The 26,318-nt window shown below is 35.9% G+C and overlaps 1 protein-coding gene across 5 annotated transcripts in view; it reads left to right on the top strand.

The window, feature by feature from the left end:
• Nucleotides 1-26,318, top strand: part of VPS13B (vacuolar protein sorting 13 homolog B) — a 778,183-nt gene that overhangs the window by 475,333 nt on the left and 276,532 nt on the right. For all 5 annotated transcript variants that reach the window (XM_029222782.1, XM_029222780.1, XM_029222779.1 and 2 more), the window contains 2 exons: nucleotides 2,880-3,006; nucleotides 5,964-6,107. In XM_029222782.1, coding sequence (XP_029078615.1) covers nucleotides 2,880-3,006; nucleotides 5,964-6,107 — 271 coding nt within the window. The remainder of the gene's footprint in view (nucleotides 1-2,879; nucleotides 3,007-5,963; nucleotides 6,108-26,318) is intronic.

Below are 26,318 nucleotides of genomic sequence, written 5' to 3'. Positions count from 1 at the left end.
CAAAAAGTATGTTATATATATTTATTGTTTATAATAAATGTGTTTGAATATTACTGTTTTTTACATTTAGGAATATCCACTCTAAGGGATTATCTCAGTTGATTACCACAAGTCTTAAGTATCTTCTGGTCTATCTTTCTCTGTAGTATTTCTAGTTTACTAATTTTTTCTTAAGTTATATCTAAAATTCTGTTTATCCATCTATTATATGTTTAATTTTAGTAACTACGTTTTTTATTTCTGGATACTCTATTTGGTTGTTTTTCAAATCCGTTTTACCTTTTTTGATAGTACCTTGGTTTTTTCCTCCTGTTTTTCATTCCATCCTATATGTCTTTAATGATTTTAAAGAAATTTATTGTATTTTCCATATGTGGAAATTCCATTATCAGAAGTTCTTGGTAATGAATTTGATAATGGTGTTGAATTCTCCTCTTGCTAAAAAAAAAATTTTGGAGTGCATATAAAATCTGTGATTGGGAGTTTATCTTCAGTGGTCTTTGTTCCTGGGAATCCTTTCTGTCGGTTTGAAAGCATATTTTTCCAAAGAGGTTTTACATCTATTTCTGACTGATGCCCTGGGGTTATCAAAGGTCTGATGCCACTTTTATATGAATAACTCAATATGGGTATTCCTGGACCAACACAAGTAATATAAGTTACAGCTTCCAAACACACATGGGGTATTCCCATTATTTTTAATTTTCTCTATTTTTATTTTAATTTTTAAGTTGAAAAAGCAGGGAGATCTCTGTTTTTTCAATAATCCCTCGTGCCAAATCAGGCAAACTTCCTTGTTTTTTTCTATTTCTGATTGGAAGTTGTTTTTCTGACCTTTTAATGGCCCCAGATCTAAGTTGGCAGCTCGTTTCAAAATCCTTGCCTGTCAGGGATGTAAGGATTAGCCTGTTGTCTCAATATGGCCATTAAAAATCTATTCCCTTGGTTTACTGAGAGTGGCTAGGACCCTGAAGTCATTAACAATGTCAGTTAATACTTTGAGTTTTACTTCCCTCTTTTGTTAGTTTACTAGATTATTATCTAGTAAAATATTAGCAGAATTTAATTCTTGTTGTAGTTATTTCTTCAGTGTTTATTTTTACTTTCTTTTGAATTCATCCTTGAAAATACTTGAATCTATAAAAAAGTTTTTATGATTTAAAAAATATGTATCCTTAACTCACATACTTACCAGAGATAATACAAAAGAAATTATAGCGCTCTATACCAGTAAAGTTCTAGTTTTATAAGACTGTTGACTTAAAAAACTTTAAAAAATGTTTTCTAACATCATAGGTCTTCCATATGTTGTGTTACTTACTGATTTAATTCACATAGTGGGAAAAAATTATGATACAAACAAGTACTTTTTTTTCCCCATCAGTGCTTCAGCTAAGGTTTGCTCTTAGTTGGTTCCCTGCCATGTTTTCCATTTTAAGGTATTTTTAATACATCGTATATTTTAGCACTCCCCTATGAGAGCACATCAGATGTTACATGTTTCTCACATCGGTCATTTTATGGAATTTGAGCTATTAGGCTATAATTGTGGTGTCTCTCAGGATCTCAGCCCTTCCTCTGTATTCAGATTTTAATACTTCTTCCTGTTACCCTCTATTCACTAGATCTCTTAATTCTTTAAAATTGACTTTCTTGAAATCCAATACTTATGTGTCACAGAACCAGATGATCCAATTTGCTTTTTTGGCAGACACCATAGAAAGCTCTGCCCATTGCACAGTTTCAACAAAAGATACTAGTACTCTAGACTACTCTGGTAGAAAAGGATGTAGACAGACTTGAGTTTTATCTGGGCTTTTTCATGAGATAACTTATGCCAATTCTCTGATCTCAACTTGGTCATTTTATAATAAAAGAGAATAATAGGGACATATTTATAAGGAATATTAAATTAATGGTTCCAAGGAACTTTTGAGGTACGGCTTGCTAATAAAACATAGAACTGTATTATTTCATGAAATGAAAACTAAGAATATGGGTAGTAGACTTGAAGATCTGCACTAGCACAAGCTTTGGTTTCTCAATAATATTTTCCAAGTTTATCTTCTACGATGAACGCAATACTTCCTTTGAAATTATTGGCAATTAGCAATTTTGAATGTAGAGTAGGAATAGTGTGCTAAATAACTGATCAAAAGGTGAGAATGTATAAAGAAGAATTAAAATAGAGGTCAAATGCTGCTGTGTTATCAACTTGCCCTGCGGGCCCAGTTGTGGAACTTTTGTTCCAACTGGGTGGCCTTAGCCCAGTCCCTGAACTTCATTTCCTCATAGATAATGTGGGGCCAGTAATGTTCCTTACTTCACATCCAGGGTTGCTGTGAAGAAGAATTCAGTATCAAAGTCACAAAAGCCATTTCACAAACTGTAAAGGCAGTCATAATCTATGAACTCAGATAGTTCTTAGAGTTAAAAAAAAAAAAGTCAAAGATTAAGAAGATATGCGTGTTAACCTACTGAGATTGGAAAGATGGCAGTTGTGAAGCAGAATGTCAGAAATATAAAAACTAGGAAATTAAAAATGATCACAAAACAGTAAGATTATTTTTGGTAGCAAGAGAGATCCTAAACTGTAAAAACAAAAGGAATTAAAATAGAAAAAGTAATTTATTGAAATGTCCTAGGATGCTACTAATATGAAATTGATTAATTATGTCTGAATTTCTCAGTGATTTTTTATACGAATCTGAAGTTAAGAATTGAAGTTACAAAATTATGATTATAAAATGTACAGATAGACACACTCAAAATAATAATGTAATTTTGTCATACATGTTTGTAGTACAGAGACTTGTACAAATTTAATGAAAATTATCCTTAAAAATGAAAAAGCTAATAATTTTTACTTTATCTTTTAGCATACGGAGGCATCAAGAAAGAAGAGCAATTTTGACTCCCATTTTAACAGATTTTTCTGTCCGAATAACTGGAGCACCTGCCATCATTTTCACCAAAGTAATTTCTCCAGAAAATATGCACACTGAGGTTAGAAATTAATTTAGCTTTTATTTTAGTCTAAATGATGGAGCATCTTTTCTTGTGTGTTAGGAGTTTTCATAGTTTCCATGCATAGGATATCAAATTAGCGTATTATTAATAAGTTATTATTGTAGCTAATAATTATTAAGCACTTTATAGTACTATTTAGGTATTGCTTTTCATGTAATAACTCATTTAATCCTTATAATAATCCTATTAACTTCTTCTACTGTCCTCGTTTTGTAGATGAGGAAACTGAAGCATAAAGAGTTAACTTGTCTAAATATTCACAAATAGTAATAAACAGAACATGGTGTGAACCTAACTGGTCTGGCTCCTGGCCATACACTCCTGACCTCTACGGCCTCTTTCTAATGAAAGCAACAATAATATTGACAGATCACTTAGGGTTCTCACATGGATTACCTTACAAAGAGAGTTCTACATGAATTACCTTATTTACTCTTCACAGAATCCATATGAGGTAGATATTATTAGTATAAATATTTTATAGATGAGGAAACTGAGATCAAAAGAAATTAAGTAACTTGACCAATCTTACTCGCCAGTTACTAACGGATCCAGGTTTGAAGTCTAATCACTATGGTATACTGCCTCCATGACTAGAATAGAAATGTAATAATAATGTGATCCATCATAACTTTAAAAATATTCTTCATAAAAGTTTGTTATGCTAAAAACTTTATAAACTTTTTGATCATTCACAGAGTTATAGGCAGTTGTTATAAAAAGTTCAGAAAAATTAGGCACAGATTAAATATATTATTAATCTAAGGTGATAAAAGTTTACATCATTCTTTGCGTTTTTAAAAAGCAATATTTTGGGGCTTCCCTGGTGGCGCAGTGGTTAAGGTGTAATCCTGAGAGACTCACATGGTGTTGCACAAGTATGTTTTGTGACAGGCAATAAAATCTTGATAATTCTTAAGGCCAAAGGACTTGCTCCTGATCTTCCTGAGGATCTCTATCATTTAATGAAGAAAGCTGTTGCTGTTCGAAAGCATCTTAAGAGAAGCAGAAAGGATAAAGATGCCAAATTCTGTCTGATTCTGATTGAGAGCCGTATTCACCAGTTGGCTTGATATTACAAGACCAAACGAGTCCTCCCCTACAACTGAAAATACGAGTCATCCACAGCCTCTGCCCTGGTTGCATAAATTTGTCTGTTGTACTCAAGCAATAAAATCATTGTTTAACTAGAAAAAAAAAAAAAATGCAGGGGACACAAGTTGGATCCCTGGTCCGGGAAGATCCCACATGCCGCGGAGCAACTAAGCCTGTGTGCCACATCTGCTGAGCCTGCGTGCCACAACTACTGCAGCCCGTGCATCTAGAGCCCGTGCTCCACAACAAGAGAAGCCACCACAATGAAGAGCAGCCCCCGCTTACCGCAACTAGAGAAAGCCCACACGCAGCAATGAAGACCCAATACAGCCAAAAATAAAAATAAATAAATTTGTATAAAAAACAAAAAAAATATTTTGTATGTGTTATCTTATTTGATGTTTATAATTGCCCTATAGGGAAAGTTAGGTTAGGCAGGATATCTTTATATCTACAAAAGGTGTATAAAAATTAAGTCTACTTATATCTTTCAGTTACTAAGTAACACAATTGCTTGAAAATACACAAATATATTCCCTTCATCATTACTTGAGGAATAAAATAAGAATTCTAACTATAATGAGTAAATTTTGGAAACTTTTTTGGGGGAAAGTTTATTTAACCAGAAAAAGGGGATCATTTCCGACATGCTGTTCTTTATGGCTTTATTAAAAGCTGCTCTAAGCTGTGTAGTTTGTATTTGGACCCATCATAAGTCTCCTTAAATCCATTCTCTTGGATGACACTATTAAGGAGAAGGTTTGTTGGACATTTCCAAGCATTTGAACATTGTCCACATGCACTTCATGACAAGAGGCAGGGCTTCTGCTTATTAAGTGAAACTTCTGGATTGTTTTTCATTTCTGTTTTCCTTCCCTGAATGGTTTTCCAGCAATGAATGTTCAAATGACTCAGTTATGCAGCACAACACCAGTTAAGTAGTGGACAGCTACCTAATGCTGCCAAGATTTTAGCAGTTTAAAGAAGTGAAATTAATTAGTCTAGCTACCTTTGACTTCAGCACTCCATTTTGTTATAAATCATTTGGAGTGTATCCTTTGGAGAATACTCAGACCATACCACTTGTGACTGTAATTGCTGCCTATAGTTGCCTGTTTACATCTGTCTGCCCACCTAGATTGTAACCTTCTCAAGAGCAGATTGCTGTTCAAGGCCTCACTCTCTGTTTTTTGTTTTGTTTTTTTTTTTGTGGTACGCGGGCCTCTCACTGTTGTGGCCTCTCCCGTTGCGGAGCACAGGCTGCAGACGTGCAGGCTCAGTGGCCATGGCTCATGGGCCCAGCCGCTGAGGCATGTGGGATCATCCTGGACCGGGGCACGAACCCGTGTCCCCTGCATCGGCAGGCAGACTCTCAACCACTGCGCCACCAGGGAAGCCCTCACTCTCTGTTTTATTCCTAGCACTCTAGTATGCTGCATGGTACTTGGGAGATGCTCACTAAATATTGGTCCGTCTGAGTGGGTGAACAAGATTATGCTAAAGAATTGCATCATTGCCTACATATTGAAACAATGATAGTAGTTTGACGTATGAAAAGCCAAATGTATATGAAATGGTGAAAAATTCTTATTGTTAGTGTGTTTCCCTGTAACTAGCACATGGCCTGGTGCACAGCAGACCCTCATAAATGTTTATTAAATTAATCCATTAAACTGTTGAGTGACCGTGCTCACCATTTCTGCTATTCTCATTAACATGTGAACTCAAGTCCCAGGAGAATTCATCAACATCGTAAAGGTCTAATAAGTAAGAATGATAAATGATCATCTAATGGCTATCATGTTTCTTTATCTCTATTCAACCTTTTTTTCCTTCAGGAGATTTTAGTGTGTGGCCACTCCTTGGAAGTGAATATAACCACAAACCTGGACTTCTTCCTAAGTGTGGCTCAAGTTCAACTCTTACATCAGTTAATAGTAGCAAATATGACTGGAGTGGAACCGTCAAGCAAAGCCACAGAGGTAACTATTACCTGATTTTGATTAGGCTTACTGCATTTGTGCCAACTTTACATTGATAATAGGAAAACAAAAATTAAATGCTTTCTGCTAGTTATTCTATATTTAATTTTATTCATAATATGGGCATAAATCATTTTGGATTGGTGTTCTTTATTTTTGAAATTTGTTTGGTCTCCTTCCCTGTAATTTATCATGCACCTTCACAAAATTGCTGTGGCCCAGCCCCAGAAAAGCCTCTGTTAAAAACATGATTTTATTGCCCTGCTGCAATTTTTAAAGTGCAGTGCACAAAACCTGGTGTAGCTTTCACTTACTCAGATACATTACAGGGACAGGGCCTCTTTTGGAAGTGAACTTTGTGAGAGTACTGTGGGAATATCTTCAATAAATAACTTCTAAAGCATTCGTTTCCCATGCTCAGTGAAGAATGGACACAATCAAAAAACTTGAATGCCTGCCTAGAATTTTAATTTTGATCCAGTGTTCATTGGAAGCCTACATTGTAACCACAAAGCATGTCAGCATGAAACAAAGAAAGCTGCTTGTTAGATGCTTCTCAAAATATTTTTTCTTTGCTTTTTGTTTCCGTACTTCTATAATCATATCTGTACTTAGAATAAATCCTTTATAAAATCTCTAGTGAAGAAACTGTTTATCTTTGAAAAAGGCATTGCTTATATTTTTGTCATGAGTTATGCAGAAGGCTCTAAGTGCTATTAAGGAGGAAGGGAAGGAGGAGGTGTTCACTGATAGCCACTTGATGCTAAGCAAGCGTGCCAGGTACTTTTATGTAAGTTATTAACTCATATATCTTCAAGCATGTTATTACAACCACACTGTGAGGTACATGGGAACATTATCACCATTTTACAGATTATGATATTGTGACTCAGAGGTAATAAGTGACCTGTCTGAGATCATACACACATAACTAAAAAATGGTGGATCTGAGGTTTTAATTTAAGTCTTTCAAATCAGTGCTTTTTTCATTCTGCCATGGTTGCTGTACTATAATTGTTACATTAGTCTGAATCACCTTTATTTTTTCAATTATTTAAAAATGATAAAGCTTTTAACTTTCATAAAGAAAAATTCTCTAACTATATCATCTTTTACCACCCATTATTTGTTTGCTCAGTATCTTTTCTAAAAGGACTATAAAGCTGTATACTCTTCAAAATATTGACTTTTTCCCCAATGTATTTTAGACAATCCGTAAGAATATAAACACATGATATGAAAATAAGCAGAGCAAAAATATTTCCCCATGGCATTTTCAATGAAGTCCTTGAAGCAAGTTGGGTTGGAAACAAATTGCTATATTATTTGTGCCAATATTATGAATCTATCATGTCAGTGAAATCTAACTCACGGATTTCTTTTTTTTTTTTTTTTTACATCTTTATTGGAGTATAATTGCTTTACAATGGTGTGTTAGTTTCTGCTTTATAACAAAGTCAATCAGCTGTACATATACATATATCCCCATATCTCCTCCCTCTCACGTCTCCCTCCCCCCACCAGGTGGTCACAAAGCACCGAGCTGATCTCCCTGTGCTATGTGGCTGCTTCCCACTAGCTATCTGTTTTACGTTTGGTAGTGTACATATGTCCATGCCACTCTCTCTTACTTTGTCCAGCTTACCCTTCCCCCTCCCCATGTCCTCAAGTCCACTTTCTACATCTGCGTCTTTATTCCTGTGCTACCCCTAGGTTCTTCAGAACCTTTTTTTTTCCTTTTTTTTTTAGATTCCATATATATGTGTTAGCATATGGTATTTGTTTTTCTCTTTCTGACTTACTTTACTCTGTATGACAGACTCTGTGTCCATCCACCTCACTACAAATAACTCAATTTCGTTTCTTTTTATGCCTGAGTAATATTCCATTGTATATATGTGCCACATCTTCTTTATCCATTCATCTGTTGATGGACACTTAGGTTGCTTCCATGACCTGGCTACTGTAAATAGTCCTGCAATGAACATTGTGGTACATGACGCTTTTTGAATTATGGTTTTCTCAGGGTGTACGCCCAGTAGTGGGATTGCTGGGTCGTATGGTAGTTCTATTTTTAGTTTTTTAAGGAACTTCCATACTGTTCTCCATAGTGGCTGTATCATTTACATTCCCATCAACAGTGCAAGAGGGTTCCGTTTTCTCCACACCCTCTCCAGCATTTATTGTTTGTAGATTTTTTGATGATGGCCTTTCTAACTGGTATAACTCACAGATTTCTGATGTGTTTTAGGAATTTATAGAACTTAGCTAGTTGATTGCTATTTACCTACCTGCTTCTAATGCCTTTCAGTAGGGTCTGATTTGAGTAAATAAGGCACACTCAGAGTTAGATTTCTAACAGCTCTCACCTGAATATCAAGTCATTCCTCACAGTTCCATAAATGAGCTAGGATTGTTTTTGTTGCTTTAAAAATGTGTCTGTGGTCCTTATTCCTTCTTGGAGATGATACTAAAAGTACAGACAATATACTGAAATACAGTAGAGACAATACACTGAAGAATGATTAAGATGGCAAATTTTATTTTATGTGTTCTACCACAACTGAAAAAAAAAGTACAGACTCTCTGAAGACAATTTGGTCCTATCCCCAGCCTCAGTGGGGTATGTCTGTGAAATTTCAGTATTAAAAAAAAAGACTTTCTGTGAACTAGAAGAATGTTTTTCTATTCATAAATGAGTAACACAACTCATATCTGATAGTCTAAGAATATAAAGATATTGTAAGAATTGGTATAATTTCTTCCTTAAATATTTGATAGAATTCACCAATGACCCATCTAGGCCTGATGCTTTCTGTTTTGGAAGGTTATTAATTATTGATTCAATTTCTTTAATATATGTAGGCCTATTCATATCCTCTTATTTCTTCTTATGTGAGTTTTGTTAGATTCTGTCTTTCAAGGAATTGGTTCATTTTTCTGAAATGGTTATCAAATTTGTGAGCTTGGTCATAGTATTCCTTTATTATTCTTTTAATTTCCATAGAATCTGTAGTTATGTCCCCTCTTTCATTTCTGATGTTAGTAATTTGATTCCTCTCTTTTGGCTTTTTGTTTGTTTGCTTGTTTTTTGGTTTTTTGTTTTTATTTTTTTTGTTAGCCTGGCTAGAGGCTTATTAATATTATTGATCTTTTTAAGGAATCAACTTTTGGTTTTATTTGCTTTATTGGATTTTCTGTTTTCAATTTCATTGATTTCTGCTCTAATCATTTCTTTTTTCCTGCTTACTTTTGATGGCGTTAATATTTTCAAACAGTTTTTCACAAGGTTTTTTTGAAACATTAATTCTAAAAATTATTCAAGAACATGAAAAGGAGATTTTGTTAGTAGAGGAAGCATATCTACACTGTTAACAGAGGGGAAGAAAGATGGACAGATATTTGGAAATTGAAGTGAAAACAGTGAAACAATCTAAGGATTATTACTGGAACCAATATTTAATATTACTTTTAATTATATAGACAACTAACACATAATAAAACTTTCAAGTATATAGCTAAAAGAGAAGCACTTCTGGCAATAAAATGACCAGCTGATGGTTTAAGCAAATTGCCTCCCATGTTGATTAAAACTTTTCCAATATTTTTGCTCTAAAAATGTACTCATTGCTTAGTGATCAAGCAGCCTGTATTTGTACACTTTGGTTTTCAGTGTTTCCATCAAGTGTTAGGACTTCCATGATTGCTGGTTCCCAGAATATTCAATTCTTCATTTTAAATTAACCTTTTTTTTGTCTCTATACATATTATGATAGGCTGAGAAAGTACATGAGAAAAAACATTTAGTATTCAAAAAGCCAAAATTAATTCTATATTACAAAGTACATGTCCTTCTATATTTTATTCTATAGTTCATGTCTTTATGATAACATCTGTCTCTATAGTACTAGTACAACAGGAATGTTATTTGGGTTTCTTACATTCTAGTTCCCTCCCATTTACATGAGGTGGGAGTTAACCTCCTAGATAACTTCATAGTCAAATCTAAATGTACAATTCTAATTTTTCTCCAAAAATAGAGCTCTACTACTCATCCTTGGTTTCTTTCCCAATGTTTAGCAGGGCAAAATTGGTTTACTCTTTAGAAGATTCTTTACCTTCTTATAAAGTGCTCTAGTCCCATAAAGGCCCAATTAGATAAAAGTGGTTGTTAGTAATTTAATCATAACATTCATGCAAGAAGAATTAACAAGTGAGATAGTTCAGTTACATGTACCACTAAATGTCAGGAAACTTTTTAAAGAGAATATGACTAAATGAAGAGTTAAAGTATTTTAATTTGTGCAAGTCTGTTTATGGGCTAATAATGCAGCCCATTTTTATATGATATCAAAAAGAAACTAAACATCAGTTTAAGTATTCCTGAAGCTATTGGCACGCAGGACATTATAAGGAGTTGTTAAAAAATAAAACAAAAATTTCTACTTTTTTAACATTTTATTCCAGTTGCAGTCACCCCCAAAACAAAAATACACCATAAAAAAAGATAATTTGTATAGAATGATTATAATTTGTATCAGAGTGATTTAAACTGAGATGAAAGCTGAGTAACCTATCTGAACTCTATAAAATTATAAACAGTATAGATAAGATACTAAAACTAGCCAGTTTACTTGAAATGCTTAATTTTTTTAATAATGCAATGTTACTTTTATCGAAGTGGTGCATGAATTTTAACAACCAAATGTTGCTAAACTAAATATATCAGAATAGTGTCAGTACACTGACATCCCCACCTCATCCTGCTTAGCCATTTTTAACTCTGTAAGCCTTGTCTTCTAGTATTTACCCCATCTTTCTGAATAAAATGAATAGACTACCATCTCTTGATTTACTCATTTTAGTATTACCTATTCACTTGCTGTTTACTGTTCTGTCCCTTTTACACTTCTCTTCCACTCTTACATTTTCCCAGTATTCTTATATCATGTTTTTAAAGTCAGTATGAATTGTTTTCATTATAAAGACTGTGTAAATATTGTTCATTGCTTAGTGAAGTAATATGATGTGATTATATTTCCTCTCTTTATAGTCTTCTGTTTTTCTTAAAGTTAATCATTGCCACATTCTTTTTATTTGCTCAGTTTTTTTGTTTTTTTTTTAAATCTCTACCTCTTCTCTCATTCTCTCCAACCCGCCCCAAACCCTCACCAGTAACTCTACATAATGCCTGGCAATTTAATTTTTCACACTTTGAAACTTATAAAATAATGTCAACTCTGTTTTTACCCTTGGAACCATTTTTCGTGAAGTCTTCATTTTGCCTTTTCCTTTCTGGACCTTTCTAGTTCCTTTCTAGTTCTCTAGACCTGCTACACACTTGACACAACTGAGCCAGATGAGAGTAGGTTGTGATTTTTGAGGTTAATGGTAGAGTGTTGGGAAATTATAGGGTATCAAGTAAGTAATGTTTTTCCTATGAATATAAATTAGTAAAACCGCCAATATCTTTTTCCCACCATTCTAAAATATTAGGTATTTTGAGTTCCTATATAGAAACAGTATAATAGTATAGAAAAATATTGTAATAGAACTTATTATACATGCCTAATATAGTTTACATCGGTGTTTTTACAATTTGCTATAAAATAGGATATAATATATAAGTTGGACTTTTTTGAGCTATGATTAAGTATATGCCCTAGGAGCGGTGGCGAAGGTTGTTTTTGGTAGTATTATTATTTTAGCTTGGAAAGTATCTGCTTTGGAGTTGTGCTTCATTTTAGGAATGGAAATTCTTGTTTTTTTGTCAATGGTGAAAAATTCTTACAAGGCATACTTGACCAACCTAAGGATTGCTAGGAGTCGTTGGAACTAGGAACTTAAGAGTAAAGAAGAGGGGGGACTTCCCTGGTGGTCCAGTGGCTACGACTCCATGCTCCCAATGCAGGGGGCCTGGGTTCAGTCCCTGGTCAGGGAACTAGACCCCACATGCATGCCGCAACTAAAGAGGCCACATGCCGCAGCGAAGATCCCGCACGCCACAACTAAGACCTGGCGCAGCCTAACTAACTAACTAACTAAATATTTTTTAAAAAAGAGTAAAGAAGAGGGGAAGGGACTTTGAGTGGTGGTGTAGAAGCAGATGTTTTCTGGAGTAGAACTTTAGGCAAGATGAGCAAAATAGAGGCTAATATACCTTGAGAACACATGTGAGTGGAGGTAGGGTTTGAAAGCAGGAAATAAGACTGGTTCGGGAGAGGATGTAGATGTTCTGGTCTATCTCAGTGCTTTCTATCTTGAGGTGGACATGAGTGGGAGAGGCCATTTCAGAGGTTACCTATTTCTGTAACCTCTGTAACCTTTCTCCTTTAGAAAAGGAGATAGGAATATTGGATAACATGCATGTGGTGACTTGCCATCAGTGTTACTATGCTGAGTATTTGTTTCCCTTCAGAGGCACCTGGATCGACTACTTGTAACCAGGCAATAAACCCAGGCTCCAATAAAATGTGGATTCAAGCAGAGCCTTAAGTGGACAAGAGGGCCTCTGAGGAAATACCTTGAATTTCTTAAAATCTAGACCTGGAAAAGATATTAAGTATTTTACTACCTGTTCTCTCCAAGGGAAGGACTTCTTAGGTACATTGAGCTATCACACCTGTCTCAGTTTTAGTTAGGCCTTGTAAATGTTAAAAATAGTATAATTTTCTCCTGGTAAGCTTACACTTAGAGAGAAACATGCCATAGTTACTTCAAGGTAGGTGCTAAACATTAAGAAAACAAGACAAATTTTAATTTTCCAGCCACACTAATATTTATCCCATATATTGGGTTGGCCAAAAAGTTCGTTTGGATTTTTCTGTAACATCTTAGGAGAAAGCCCGAATGAGCTTTTTGGCCAACCCAATAGATTTCTTGACCAGAAATCCAGTGAATACAGTAAGTTTTCCTAAGGCACTATTAAACTGTCTGTCCTAGTCTTTTTCAGCAGTATTCATTGAGGGCTTACTCTGTACCAGATATACTGGCTACAGACTGATAGAGGTATGAAAAATAAACATACTGTGGCCCCTGCACTCTAGGATTTTATAATATGGTTGAAAAATACAACACAGACAAATGGATTTACAACTAAGAACTCAGAGCAGTAAACAAAAAGTGTCAAATAAGCTCTATGGAAAATTAGTGCTATAACAAGTATTCAGAATAAGAAGAGAAGACTTTAGCCTAGGTGGTCAGAGATCTAGCTTCATGGAGAAGCTGGGGTTGAATAGGCAGAGAACAGTGACCTGCTTCTTTACTCAGTAAATATTGAACCCTTTCTGTGTGTCAAAAACTACTATGGGGCTTCCCTGGTGGCGCGGTGGTTGAGAGTCCGCCTGCTGATGCAGGGGACGCAGGTTCGTGCTCCGGTCCAGGAGGATACCACATGCCGCGGAGCGGCTGGGCCCGTGAACCATGGCCGCTGGGCCTGCGCGTCCGGAGCCTGTGCTCCGCAACGGGAGAGGCCACAACAGTGAGAGGCCCGCGTACTGCAAAAAAAAAAAAAAAAAAAAAAAAAACCTACTATAGATACTAGGGTGACAGCATTAAACAAAGGAGGTGAAGTTTCTGATTTCATATTCTAGTGCTCATATATTCAGTGATATGAAGATTGACACTAATAAATAATTATATCTAGATCAATGTATGTATTGATATCTATATAACTAGTAATACATGACTATATATATGTATATACATACATACATACACATATACACACACATCCATGCACATAACTAGTTGCATTCAGCACTTTCTATTTGCCAAAAGTTATTCATGTGGTTACACCTAGCTCTAAGGGAGGCTGGAAATGTAGTCTTTCTAATACAAGGCCATATGCCGTGCTAAAAATTATTTTACCATGAAAAAAGGGGATAATGAATATTGGGGTAGAATTGCCAGCCTCAGCAACAGAGGCTTCAAGGTCACCTGGTAGTCAAAGATAGGATATTCCTTAGAAAGCAGCTTTGGCTCTCTTCAATACTTTGAACATATCCTAAAGTTCTATGCCATATAACATGGCAGAAATAATGTTATCTTGCAAGTTGTTCAGTGCTGATATAGGGACAAATATTGTCTTTGCCCAGTGTTTCTTACTCTTTTCATCTGCTAATAGGACTCCCCTTCCTTTGGCTAAATAACATGCTCTTACTTTATGCAGTTTTGATAAAGAGTCCCATTACAGGGTAGACATGAAACACAGGTCTGACTATTTTTTTTAATTAATTAATTAATTTTTATTTTTGGCTGTGTTGGGTCTTTGCTGTGCACAGGCTTTCTCTAGTTACGGTGAGCGGGGGCTACTCTCCCTTGCAGTGTGCGGGCTTCTCATTGCAGTGGCTTCTCTTGTTGTGGAGCACGGGTTCTAGGCATGTGGGCTTCAGTAGTTGTGGCACACAGGCTCAGGAGCTATGGCTTGCAGGCTCTAGAGCGCAGGCTCAGTAGTTGTGGTGCACAGCCTTACTTGCTCCGCGGCATGTGGGATGTTCCCGGACAAAGGCTCGAACCCATGTCTCCTGCATTGGCAGGTGGATTCTAAACCCCTGTGCCACCAGGGAAGTCTCCTGACTAATTATTGTATCAATCCCCTTTGCCCAGTTATTGGTCCAGATATGGGCACACTACTCAGGCAAGTGCAGTGTTTCATATGAAAACATTGGGAAGAATAAGCCCTCTCTGCTAGGAATCATTAAGTTCAGATGTAGTCATATTGGAGCTTTCTTTGACCATTGTCTCACACTTCTCTTTCACTACTATCTCATGAAGGAAATCTGTGTCCAAAGAGAGGAGTTGAACTCACAGAAATAAGCAAAGCTGAAAGAAAGAGAAAGTCTTTGACATCATCTGACTCCCTTGACACAGTTCTAGTCAATGAGATATAAAGAGAAATGTTCTACAGATTTCTAGGAAAGTCTCTATGTTCTTTTTCCTCCTTCTCGGAATAACAGTGGAAGTGACTAGCCACTTGGTACCATGTGATGACAAACATGAGGACAAAAGCCATTCACTAAGAGTAGCAAAGTGGGTAGATAAAGTGATCCTGAGATGTGAGTGATATCATGAAGCCACTGCAACCAGCCCTGGACTTTAGGAAAATAAACGTAAGTTGTTAAGCCACTAATATTTGGCTTTCTGTTACATGAGGTCAAACACAATCCTAACTGATACAGACAGTGTTGCAGTATTCTGAGGTGGAGATGATAAAACCCAGGGAAAGTACTGAGCACAGAACAGAATTTGATGCTGAATAAATGCTCACAGTATGAATTAATAAATGAATTCCTTAATTCATAGGAAGCCCTATTTCTGTGCATAGAAATAAAAAAATAAGATGTATGCCACATATATATCAAAAGAACTGGAAGAAATTGATGATTAGCTATATGTTTGATGGAGACAGGTTGGGTACATATTGTGAAAGGCTTTGAATACTAGGCTGAAATGTTTTAAGTAGTAGTAGGCAGTAGAGAGTAGATGAAGTTAGTTGAGCTAGAGAATGACTTCAACAGGTGTGCTTTGAAGCTCAGATCCATTTTAGACTGAACTAATCAACTGTATTAACACACTAATAGTTGATGTGTGATCTTCAGATGTGAATATTATCGTTACATTTTCTTCTATTCTAACATCATAGAATATGTTATATTCTTTCACAGTATCAGTTTATTTCAGTTAGGATTTGAAATTGCTGTAGCATATAATATCACCTATTGTTTCCAGAAGCTACAACTCTTAAAAAAAAAAACCACACTTTTTATTTCTTTATTTTCATTTATTTATTTTTTTCTAACATAACTCCATACTTTATTCAGATTTCCTAGTTTTTACCCTAATGCCGTGTTTTTGTGTTTGTTTTTCGTTTTTTGAAACACCTTTATTGGAGTATAATTGCTTTACAATGGTGGGTTAGTTTCTGCTTTATAACAAAGTGAATCAGCTATACATATACATATATCCCCATATCTCTTCCCTCTTGCGTCTCCCTCCCTCCCACCCTCCCTATCCCACCCCTAGGTGGTCACAAAGCACCGAGCTGATCTCCCTGTGCTATGCGGCTGCTTCCCACCAGGTATGGGTTTTACATTTGGTAGTGTATATATGTACATGCCACCCTCTCACTTTGTCCCAGCTTACCCTTCCCCCTCCCTGTGTCCTCAAGTCCATTCTCTTGTAGGTCTGCGTCTTTATTCCCGCCCTGCCCCTAGGTTCTTCATGACCTTTTTTTTTTTTCTTGATTCCATATATATGTGTTAGCATACGGTATTTGTTTTTCGCTTTCAGACTTCTGACAGACTCTAGGTCCATCCACCTCACTACAAATAACTCAATTTCGTTTCTTTTTATGGCTGAATAATATTCCATTGTATATATGAGCCACATCTTCTTTATCCATTCATCTGTCGATGGACACTTAGGTTGCTTCCATGTCCTGGCTATTGTAAATAGAGCTGCAGTGAACATTGTGGTACATGACTCTTTTTGAATTATGGTTTTCTCAGGGTATATGCCCAGTAGTGGGATTGCTGGGTCGTATGGTCATTCTATTTTTAGTTTTGTAAGGAACCTCCATACTGTTCTCCATAGTGGCTGTATCAACTTACATTCCCACCAACAGTGCAAGAGGGTTCCCTTTTCTCCACACCCTCTCCAGCATTTATTGTTCGTAGATTTTTTGATAATGGCCATTCTGACTGGTGTGAGGTGATACCTCATTGGAGTTTTGATTTGCATTTCTCTAATGATTAATGATGTTGAGCATTCTTTCATGTGTTTGTTAGAAATCTGTATATCTTCTTTGGAGAAATGTCTATTTAGGTCTTCTGCCCATTTTTTGATTGGGTTGTTTGTTTTTTTGATATTGAGCTGCATGAGCGGCTTGTAAATTTTGGAGATTAATCCTTTCTCAGTTTCTTCATTTGCAAATATTTTCTCCCATTCTGAGAGTTGTCTTTTTGTCCTCTTTATGGTTTCCTTTGTTGTGCAAAAGCTTTTGAGTTTCATTAGGTCCCATATGTTTATTTTCGTTTTTATTTCCATTTCTCTAGGAGGTGGGTCGGAAAGGATCTTGCTGTGACTTATGTCTTAGAGTGTTCTGCCTCTGTTTTCCTCTAAGAGTTTTATAGTGTCTGGCCTTACATTTAGGTCTTTAATCCATTTTGAGTTTATTTTTGTATATAGTGTTAGGGAGTGTTCTAATTTCATTCTTTTACATGTAGCTGTCCAGTTTTCGCAGCACCACTTATGGAAGAGGCTGTCTTTTCTCCATTGTACATGCTTGCCTCCTTTATCAAAAATAAGGTGACCATATGTGTGTGGGTTTATCTCTGGCCTTTCTATCCTGTTCCATTGATCTGTATTTCTGTTTTTGTACCAGTACCATACTATCTTGATTACTGTAGCTTTGTAGTACAGTCTGAAGCCAGGGAGCCTGGTTCCTCCAGCCCTGTTTTTCTTTCTCAAGATTGCTTTGGCTATTCGGGGTCTTGTATGTTTCCATACAAATTGTGCAATTTTTTGTTGTAGTTATGTGAAAAATGCCATTGATAGTTTGATAGGGATTGCAATGAATCTGTAGATTGCTTTGGGTAGTAGAGTCATTTTCACAATGCTGATTCTTCCAATCCAAGACCATGGTATATCTCTCCATCTGTGTCTATCATCTTTAATTTCTTTCATCAGTGTCTTATACTTTTCTGCATACAGTTCTTTTATCTCCTTGGGTAGGTTTATTCCTAGGTATTTTATTCTTTTTCTTGCAATGGTATATGGGAGTGTTTCCTTAATTTCACTTTCAGATTTTTCATCATTAGTGTATAGGAATGCAAGAGATTTCTGCACGTTAATTTTGTATCTCACTACTTTTACCAAATTTATTGATTAGCTCTAGTAGTTTTCTGGTAGCATCTTTAGGATTGTCTATGTATATTATGTCATCTGCAAACTGTGACAATTTTACTTCTCCTTCTCCAATTTGGATTCCTTTTATTTCTTTTTCTTCTCTGATTGCTGTGGCTAAAACTTCCAAAGCAATGTTGAATAATAGCGCTGAGAGTGGGCAACCTTGTCTTTTTCCTGATCTTAGTGGAAATGGTTTCAGTTTTTCACCATTGAGGACGATGTTGGCTGTGGGTTTGTCATATATGGCCTTTATTATGTTGAGGTAAGTCCCCTCTGTGCCTACTTTCTGGAGGGTTTTTATAATAAATGGGTGTTGAATTTTGTCAAAAGCTTTTCTGCATCTATTGAGATGATCATATGGTTTTTCTTCTTCAGTTTGTTAATATGATGTATCACATTGATTGATTTGCGTATATTGAAGGATCCTTGCATTCCTGGGATAAACTCCACTTGATCATGGTGTATGATCCTTTGAATGTGCTGTTGGATTCTGTTTGCTGGTATTTTGTTGAGGACTTTTGCATCTATGTTCATCAGTGATATTGGTCTGTAGTTTTCTTTCTTTGTGACATCTTTTCTTGTTTTGGTATCAGGGTGATGGTGACCTCATGGAATGAGTTTGGTAGCATTCCTCCCTCTGCTATAGTTTGGAAGAGTTTGAGAGGGATAGGTGTTAGCTCTTTTGTAAATGTCTGATAGAATTAGCCTGTGAAGGCGTCTGGTCCTGGGCTTTTGTTTGTTGGAAGATTTTTAATCAGAGTTTCTATTTCAGTGCTTGTGATTGGTCTGTTTATATTTTCTGTTTCTTCCTGGTTCAGTCTCGGAAGGTTGTGCTTTTCTAAGAATTTGTCCATTTCTTCCAGGTTGTCCATTTTATTGGCCTAGAACTGCTTGTAGTAATCCCTCATGATCTTTTGTATTTCTGCAGTGTCAATTGTTACTTCTCCTTTTTCATTTCTCATTCTATTGATTTTAGTCTTCTCCCTTTTTTTCTTGATGTGTCTGTCTAGTGGTTTTTCAATTTTGTTTACCTTCTCAAAGAACCAGGTTTTAGTTTTATTGATCTTTGCTATAGTTTCCTTCATTTCTTTTTCATTTATTTCTGATCTGATCTTTATGATTTCTTTCCTTCTGCTAACTTTGGGGTGTTTTTGTTCTTCTTTCTCTTATTGCTTTAGGTGTAAGGTTAGGTTGTTTATTTGAGATGTTTCTTGTTTCTTAAGGTAGGATTGTATTGCTATAAACTTCCCTCTTAGAACTGCTTTTGCTGCATCCCATAGGTTTCAGGTCATCCTGTTTTCATTGTCATTTGTTTCTAGGTATTTTTTGATTTCCTCTTTGATTTCTTCAGTGATCTCTTGGTTATTAAGTAGTGTATTGTTTAGCCTCCATGTGTTTGTATTTTTTACAGATTTTTCCCTGTAATTGATATCTAGCCTCATAGTGTTGTGGTTGGAAAAGATACTTGATATGATTTCAGTTTTCTTAAATTTACCAATCTTGATTTGTGACCCAAGATATGATCTATCCCGGGGAATGTTCCATGAGCACTTGAGAAGAAAGTGTATTCTGTTGTTTTTGGATAGGATGTCTTATGAATTATATGAATTAAGTCCATTTTGTTTAATGTATCATTTAAAGCTTGTGTTTCCTTATTTCTTTTCATTTTGGATGATCTGTCCATTGGTGAAAGTGGGGTGTTAAAGTTCCCTACTATGAATGTGTTACTGTTGATTTCCCCTTTATGGCTGTTAGCATTTGCCTTGTGTATTGAGGTCCTCCTATGTTGGGTGCATAAATATTTACAATTGTTATATCTTCTTGGATTGATCCCTTGATCATTCATTATGTAGTGTCCTTCGTTGTCTCTTATAATAGTCTTTCTTTTAAAGTCTATTTTGTCTGATATGAGAATTGCTACTCCAGCTTTCTTTTTGTTTGTATTTGCATGGAATATCTTTTTCCATCCCCTCACTTTCAGTCTGTATGTGTCCCTAGGTCTGAAGTGGGCCTCTTGTAGACAGCATATTTATGGGTCTTGTTTTTGTATCCATTCAGCCAGTCTATGTCTTTTGGTTGGAGCATTTAATCCATTTACATTTAAGGTAGTTGTCGATATGTGTGTTCCTGTTACCATGTTCTTAATTATTTTGGGCTTGTTATTGTAGGTCTTTTCCTTCTCTTGTGTTTCCTGCCTAGAGAAGTTCCTTTAGCATTTGTTGTAAAGCTGGTTTGGTGGTGCTGGATTCTCTTAGCTTTTGCTTGTCTGTAAAGGTTTTAATTTCTCCATTGAATCTGAATGAGATCCTTGCTGGGTAGAGTAATCTTGGTTGTAGGTTTTTCCCTTTCATCACTTTAAATGTGTCCTGCCACTCCCTTCTCACTTGCAGAGTTTCTGCTGAAAGATCACCTGTTAACCTTATGGGGATTCCCTTGTGTGTTATTTGTTGTTTTTCCCTTGCTGCTTTTAATATGTTTTCTTTGTATTTAATTTTTGATAGTTTGATTAATATGTGTCTTGGCATGTTTCTCTTCGGATTTATCCTGTATGGGACTCTCTGAGCTTCCTGGACTTGATTAACTATTTCCTTTCCAATATTAGGGAAGTTTTCAACTATAATCTCTTCAAATATGTTCTCAGTCCCTTTCTTTTTCTCTTCTTCTTTTGGGACTCCTAGAATTCAAATGTTGGTGTGTTTAATGTTGTCCCAGAGGTCTCTGAGACTGTCTCAATTCTTTTCATTCTTTTTTCTTTATTCTGCTCTACAGTAGTTATTTCCACTATTTTATCTTTCAGGTCACTTATCCGTTCTTCTGCCTCAGTTATTATGCTATTGATTCCTTCTAGAGAATTTTTAATTTCATTTATTGAGAACACACTTTTTGAGAGGGCTAAGATTGCCCTGAGTTATGTTCATTTGGCTGCCGTAATTACTCTGTTATTCCTGAATAACAAGTAATCATCTTATTAAGCCTACTTACAGAGGTAGTGTACGTAGGAGTAACATTCTCATTTCCAAATCAGTGTTTTAGAGTAAATAAAACTTTTGTAGCAAAATAAAAACCATATTTTTAGGGTAAAGAATAGAACCACAGCATTGGGGATCTGAAGGTGGAGGTTCTTTGATGCACACATTACAGATCCTGGAAAGGGATGTGGACAACTTATAACACTAATTGAGTATTTCTTCCTCTGCCTTCTCCTTCCTCCTCCTCCTCTTCCACTTAACCACTTGCTCTTAGGCACTTCCTTAGCACTCCTTTCGTTTCAGTCTCTGGTAATGACTTACTTGGTAACCTGTCCCATGAATGCTTGGTACCTGTTCTTATACTGTCTTTGATAGCCATAAACTATGTTTTTTTAAGGAAAATCTCATTTACACAAAAATTACTTTAATGATCATAAAATATACAGTATTTAGTCGATGTTTCTTCAGATTTCTAAAATAATGGATATTTCCACCAATATAAGGTTTCTGTTCCCTCAGAATTTTGCTGTTATTTATTGTGTTTGGGTTCTCTACAACTATTTAAAGAATTATGAACTACAAAAAGCACTATATCCAACTGTCTATGAAGCATGGTAAAGTTACAGTAAAAAATTAAAAAAAAAATGTTATAGTCAAGCTGGTCAGAAAAGGTACAGGTCCCTTAGCTCCAGCACCAGCTCCACCTTTAATCAGCTCCTGTCCTCTTAAGACTGCTATCCCCTCTCATCTGTGCTTCTCCCCAGGTCTCCTCTCTCTGTACCATATTTATATTTCTTCTTGACTGTGCTAAGTTATATGCCTTCTCTCTGACTTTGAATTCTGTCTCTTTGATAATTGCTCCTTTCTCACATATTTTTCTTGAATTTCCAGTGCTGTCTTTTAATACCGTATTCCTCATGACCTACAAAAATGTTCATCTATAATGTGAAAGCACTAGGAAAACAGGTTATAACTAATACATTATTGTCTCTTCTGAGTCAAAATATAAATGAGCTAGCTGTTCAAAATAACTGAGGGTCGATGATTTGCTTGGTTTCCCATCTGACAGTTTGTACTTTTCTACCAAGCAAACTTTTGGGCTTTCAGTTACTTTTATATAAAAGAATCAGCCTTGGGCTTCCCTGGTGGCGCAGTGGTTGAGAGTCTGCCTGCTAATGCAGGGGACACGGGTTCGTGCCCCGGTCCGGGAAGATCCCACGTGCCGCAGAGTGGCTGGGCCCGTGAGCCATGGCCGCTGAGCCTGCGCGTCCGGAGCCTGTGCTCCGCAACGGGAGAGGCCACAGCAGTGAGAGACCCGCGTACTGGAAAAAAAAAAAAAAAACAGCCTTAAAAAAGTACTAACATCAGAGCCATGGGAATATATATAATTCTCATCTAAGATTTCATGCATTTTTAAATTGCTTATTTCTAGACCTTTGGCTCTTTATCAGAGTTTTTCTGCAGCAAATGACTAAAAAACCTCTCACAGAGTATAGAGATATATAAAATAAACACCAAAACCTAAATCAAGTATCTTCTTTCTACCCTTTTTTAAGATTCCTGGACTTCACCAAATGTGCCATAGGTGCCTTTACACCTTTCTTTCTAAAAATTGGCCCATTCAGCAATACACTGTTGGAAGACATGAAAGTACACTGGGGTGGTTGAAATATTCTATATCTTGATTGTGGTGATGGTTATACAACTGTATACGTTTGCCAAAGCCCCTTAACTGTATGTTTTAAAGAGTGAATTTTATTACTTACAAATTATATTCCAGTAAACTTGGCTTAAAAATGTTTGGCCACTTCGTAACACAGCTTTGGAAGACACAAAAATCCACTGGCAACAGTGATTTACATTAATGTCAGAGTGTCTGTTATGGAGGTAGCTACCCAGAAGCTGTAACATCAGCTAACAATTATTGGGTGCTCACTATGTAGCAGGTGGTCTAAATGTTTTATGTAGCTTAACTCCTTTTTTCCTTACAATAACCCTTTGAGTTTGGGCCTGTTTTTCAAACTATAGAGAAATGGAAACTGAGTCTCAAGAAAGTCCTATAGTTTGCACAAGTTTGCATAGCTAATAAGTATCAAAACCAGGCTATTCCTCCCTCACCCCACCTGAGAATGTACTGGTTAAAAGTACTGTCAGAGGTAGTTCAGTGACCTAACTGGTATGGATGTGAGTGTTTTAACAGGGAGAATTAAGCAAAAACTAGTTTACACAGGCCTTATTTGTTCTTATGTAAAGTTTATTTATTGTATTGTAATAGTAAGCCATTGAAGGATTTAAAACAAGATCATGACATCATTAGATTCACACTTGGAATAGTGGCAGATGGGTTAGGTAGGGAGGCCACTGGAAGCCCTAGCTGTAATCCAGATGATGAGAGTCCAAACTGAAGTACTGATTTAAGGAAGAGGAAGAAGGCCAGTACTCGGCTAACTCTGCATTTGCTTGAAAGGATGTATAGAAGGAGGAAAGTCCTAGGAAAATAGGTTATAGCTAATTCATTATTATTCTTTTGGAATAAAATTATGATAAATGAGCTGGTTTATCTCAGCACATGTATTAAAGGAAAGATAGGGCTCTAGATCATTCTTTTCCCAGCTGTTCAAAATTGCATGACAAAAGGCAGTGACTCTCCTGCTACATATTTGCATATAGGCATCAGCTTTTCCTGAATTCAAAGGCCACAGATTGGGATCTCCCTGCACTTTGCACCTTCTTGAGCTCTTGAATACTCATTTGATTATTTCATATATGCCCCCAAATAAAAATGTTGAAGTATTGTCTTTTTAAAAGTTCAGGAGAGGGTTATTATTTATTTGTTTATTGGCTTTATTTTTAAGTATGGAAGAGTCAAATATGGGAAGGACTCAGAAGAAAGGTTGAAATGTATGGGATGAGAAGGGAAAATCAATAGTGTAACATTCCTAAAATAAGGAGAAAACAATACCCCATGAATAAAGGGTAGAGGGATTGACACCTCTTCTAACGTAACAGAAGGGAAGAAAGAAAGGATGGTCACATATGTAAGAAGATTTAAGAGTTTAGTAATACAGAGTTGGGAGTTGAGGAGGTGCTCATTTGATATTTTACTCCATGAAATAGGATGTAAGGGCATCTATTAAGGAATGGTACAGGGCTCAGAAATTTGAGATGGGGGGCAGGAAGCTGCTTATTCTATTGAAACTTTAATTTTTTACCTAGTAAATATAAATTGGGAGGTACAAAAATGCATACAAATAATAGTAAAATATAAAGATTTCTAAAATTAAGACCAGAGAAACAAAAACACAATATAAATTGGAGCCACAAGGACTGAACCTCAGATTTGGCTCTTAACTTCCTGGCAGCCAAAAGAAAAGGGAGATTCAGATACTAATAAATTACTACAAGGTTTTACTGATTTTTGAAATGTATAGATCTTTAAAAATAATTTTTATATTTTAAAATAGTTTTAGAGGTACAGAAAAGTTGCAAAACGAGTGTAGAGAGTTCCCATATACCCTGCACCCAGCCTCCCTATTATCAATGACAAATGTCCCTAGTACGGACATTTATCACAATTTATGAACCAATATTTCAACATAATTATTAACTAAAGTCTATACTTTATTCAGTTTTTACTAAGAACATTTTACTAATGTCCTGTTTCTGTTCCAGGATCCCATCCAAGGATACCATATTACATTTAGTTATGTATCCACAGGCTCCTTAGACTATGACAGTTTCTCATATTTTCCTTGTTTTTGATGACCTTAAGTGTGTTGAGGAGTAGTAGTCAGGTATTTTTTAGAATGTCCTTTAATCTGTATTTGTCTGATGTTGAGGGGGGAATATCTACATAAATCATTTGGAATTCTTCTGTACTGGAGATTTGTCTATTCTTCATTTCAGAGATATATGATTAATAGATGTGCCTTTAACACTAAAAATTTTCAAAAATCAATTAATAGTATAAATTGCAACTGTAGTTAATCCCTTATATGCCAACATTTCTTTATTCTCTTAGAGCTTTAGTATCTCCATCTGCAGAATGAGAGCTTCGGACTATGCTGTTGACCTTCACTTCCCTTTCTAATCTTTCATTGGTGTCTTTGATGACCTGAGGGAAAGCCCAAGACTGACCTCCAGTGGTAATCCGTGCTGCTCTCCTAGAAATAAATGCCTGTTTGTTGAGATGAGTTGGAACAACCAGATAGTTAAGAAAAAGCAACACTCACAGCAAGGCAGTTTCTAATTTATTCTTCATTTATTGGTAGTTGATTACAAGTCTCAATTTCTCTATGATATGACTAGAGTAATTTCTGTCTAAAAGTGACCCAAAAAATGTCTTTTTCTGTTCTTCTGAAATTTCAGCCATTTGGAAGGAAATGAGTCTAAACTCTCTTTGTCAATGTATAGGTACTCTAATTCTGGGTATAATCACTTCAAAATGTTGCTTCTGCTTAAATGATTTCCTCTCAGTAATTTAGCAGAGTTTTTTTCAGTCATTAATTTTAGTTCTCTTAAACTATTTTTTGAACTTAACTTCCCATCTTTCTCATTTTTTTCCCAAGGCTTCTCTCTCCTCATGGAACAATATTCACATGAATTCTAGATTCCCCCTTCCCCAAATAATCTTAGAATATATTTGTGAACCTGTGGAATTTGAGTGTATTTCTATGGGAGAAATTCCTCTAATATTGTTTTTAGCATTTTCCGGGGGGTGGATATAGGTTTTCTGGGATCTGAGGTTGATCCTTTTTAGAAAGAACAAATTACAAATATAAAATTAGGTTCAGGCACTGTATAAATAAAAATAAAATAAAATTCAAAAAAATAAATCAATAAAATTAGGTTCAGGGCCTCGAAAAATGTCCTATGCAAGCAAGAGTATTTGAAGCTGAAATTTCCTATTAACTTTATGCTAAATACCCCTCAACCAGTTTTGGATGAAAAATGACATTACCACTGTATTAGTTTTCTGTTGCTGCTGTAACACATTACCACACATTAAATAGCTTAGAACGACACAAGTGTATTATCTTTCTCTTCTATTATCAGAGGTCTGATACAAGTGTCTCACTGGACTAAAATCAAGGTGTCAGCAGGGCTCTAGCTGTTTCTGCAGGTCCTAGGGAAGAATCCATTTCCTTGCCTTTTCTAGCTTCTAGAAGCCTCCTACACTCCATGGCTCATGCTTCCCCCCCTCCATCTTCAATGTCAACAGTGGCAAGTCAAATCCTTCTTAAATCATATCTCTATAACCTTTCTTCTGTCATTGCATCTCTCTAGCCACAGCAATGAATAATTCTCAGCTTTTAAGAACTCATGTGATTAGATT

This window comes from Monodon monoceros, unplaced genomic scaffold (genome assembly GCF_005190385.1).
Source record: "Monodon monoceros isolate NGI ecotype Baffin Bay Population unplaced genomic scaffold, NGI_Narwhal_1 Super_Scaffold_14, whole genome shotgun sequence".
In the NCBI taxonomy this organism is placed as follows: Eukaryota; Metazoa; Chordata; class Mammalia; order Artiodactyla; family Monodontidae; genus Monodon; species Monodon monoceros.
Note: the sequence above shows the minus strand (reverse complement) of the source record. Positions and strands in the feature narration are given on the sequence as shown.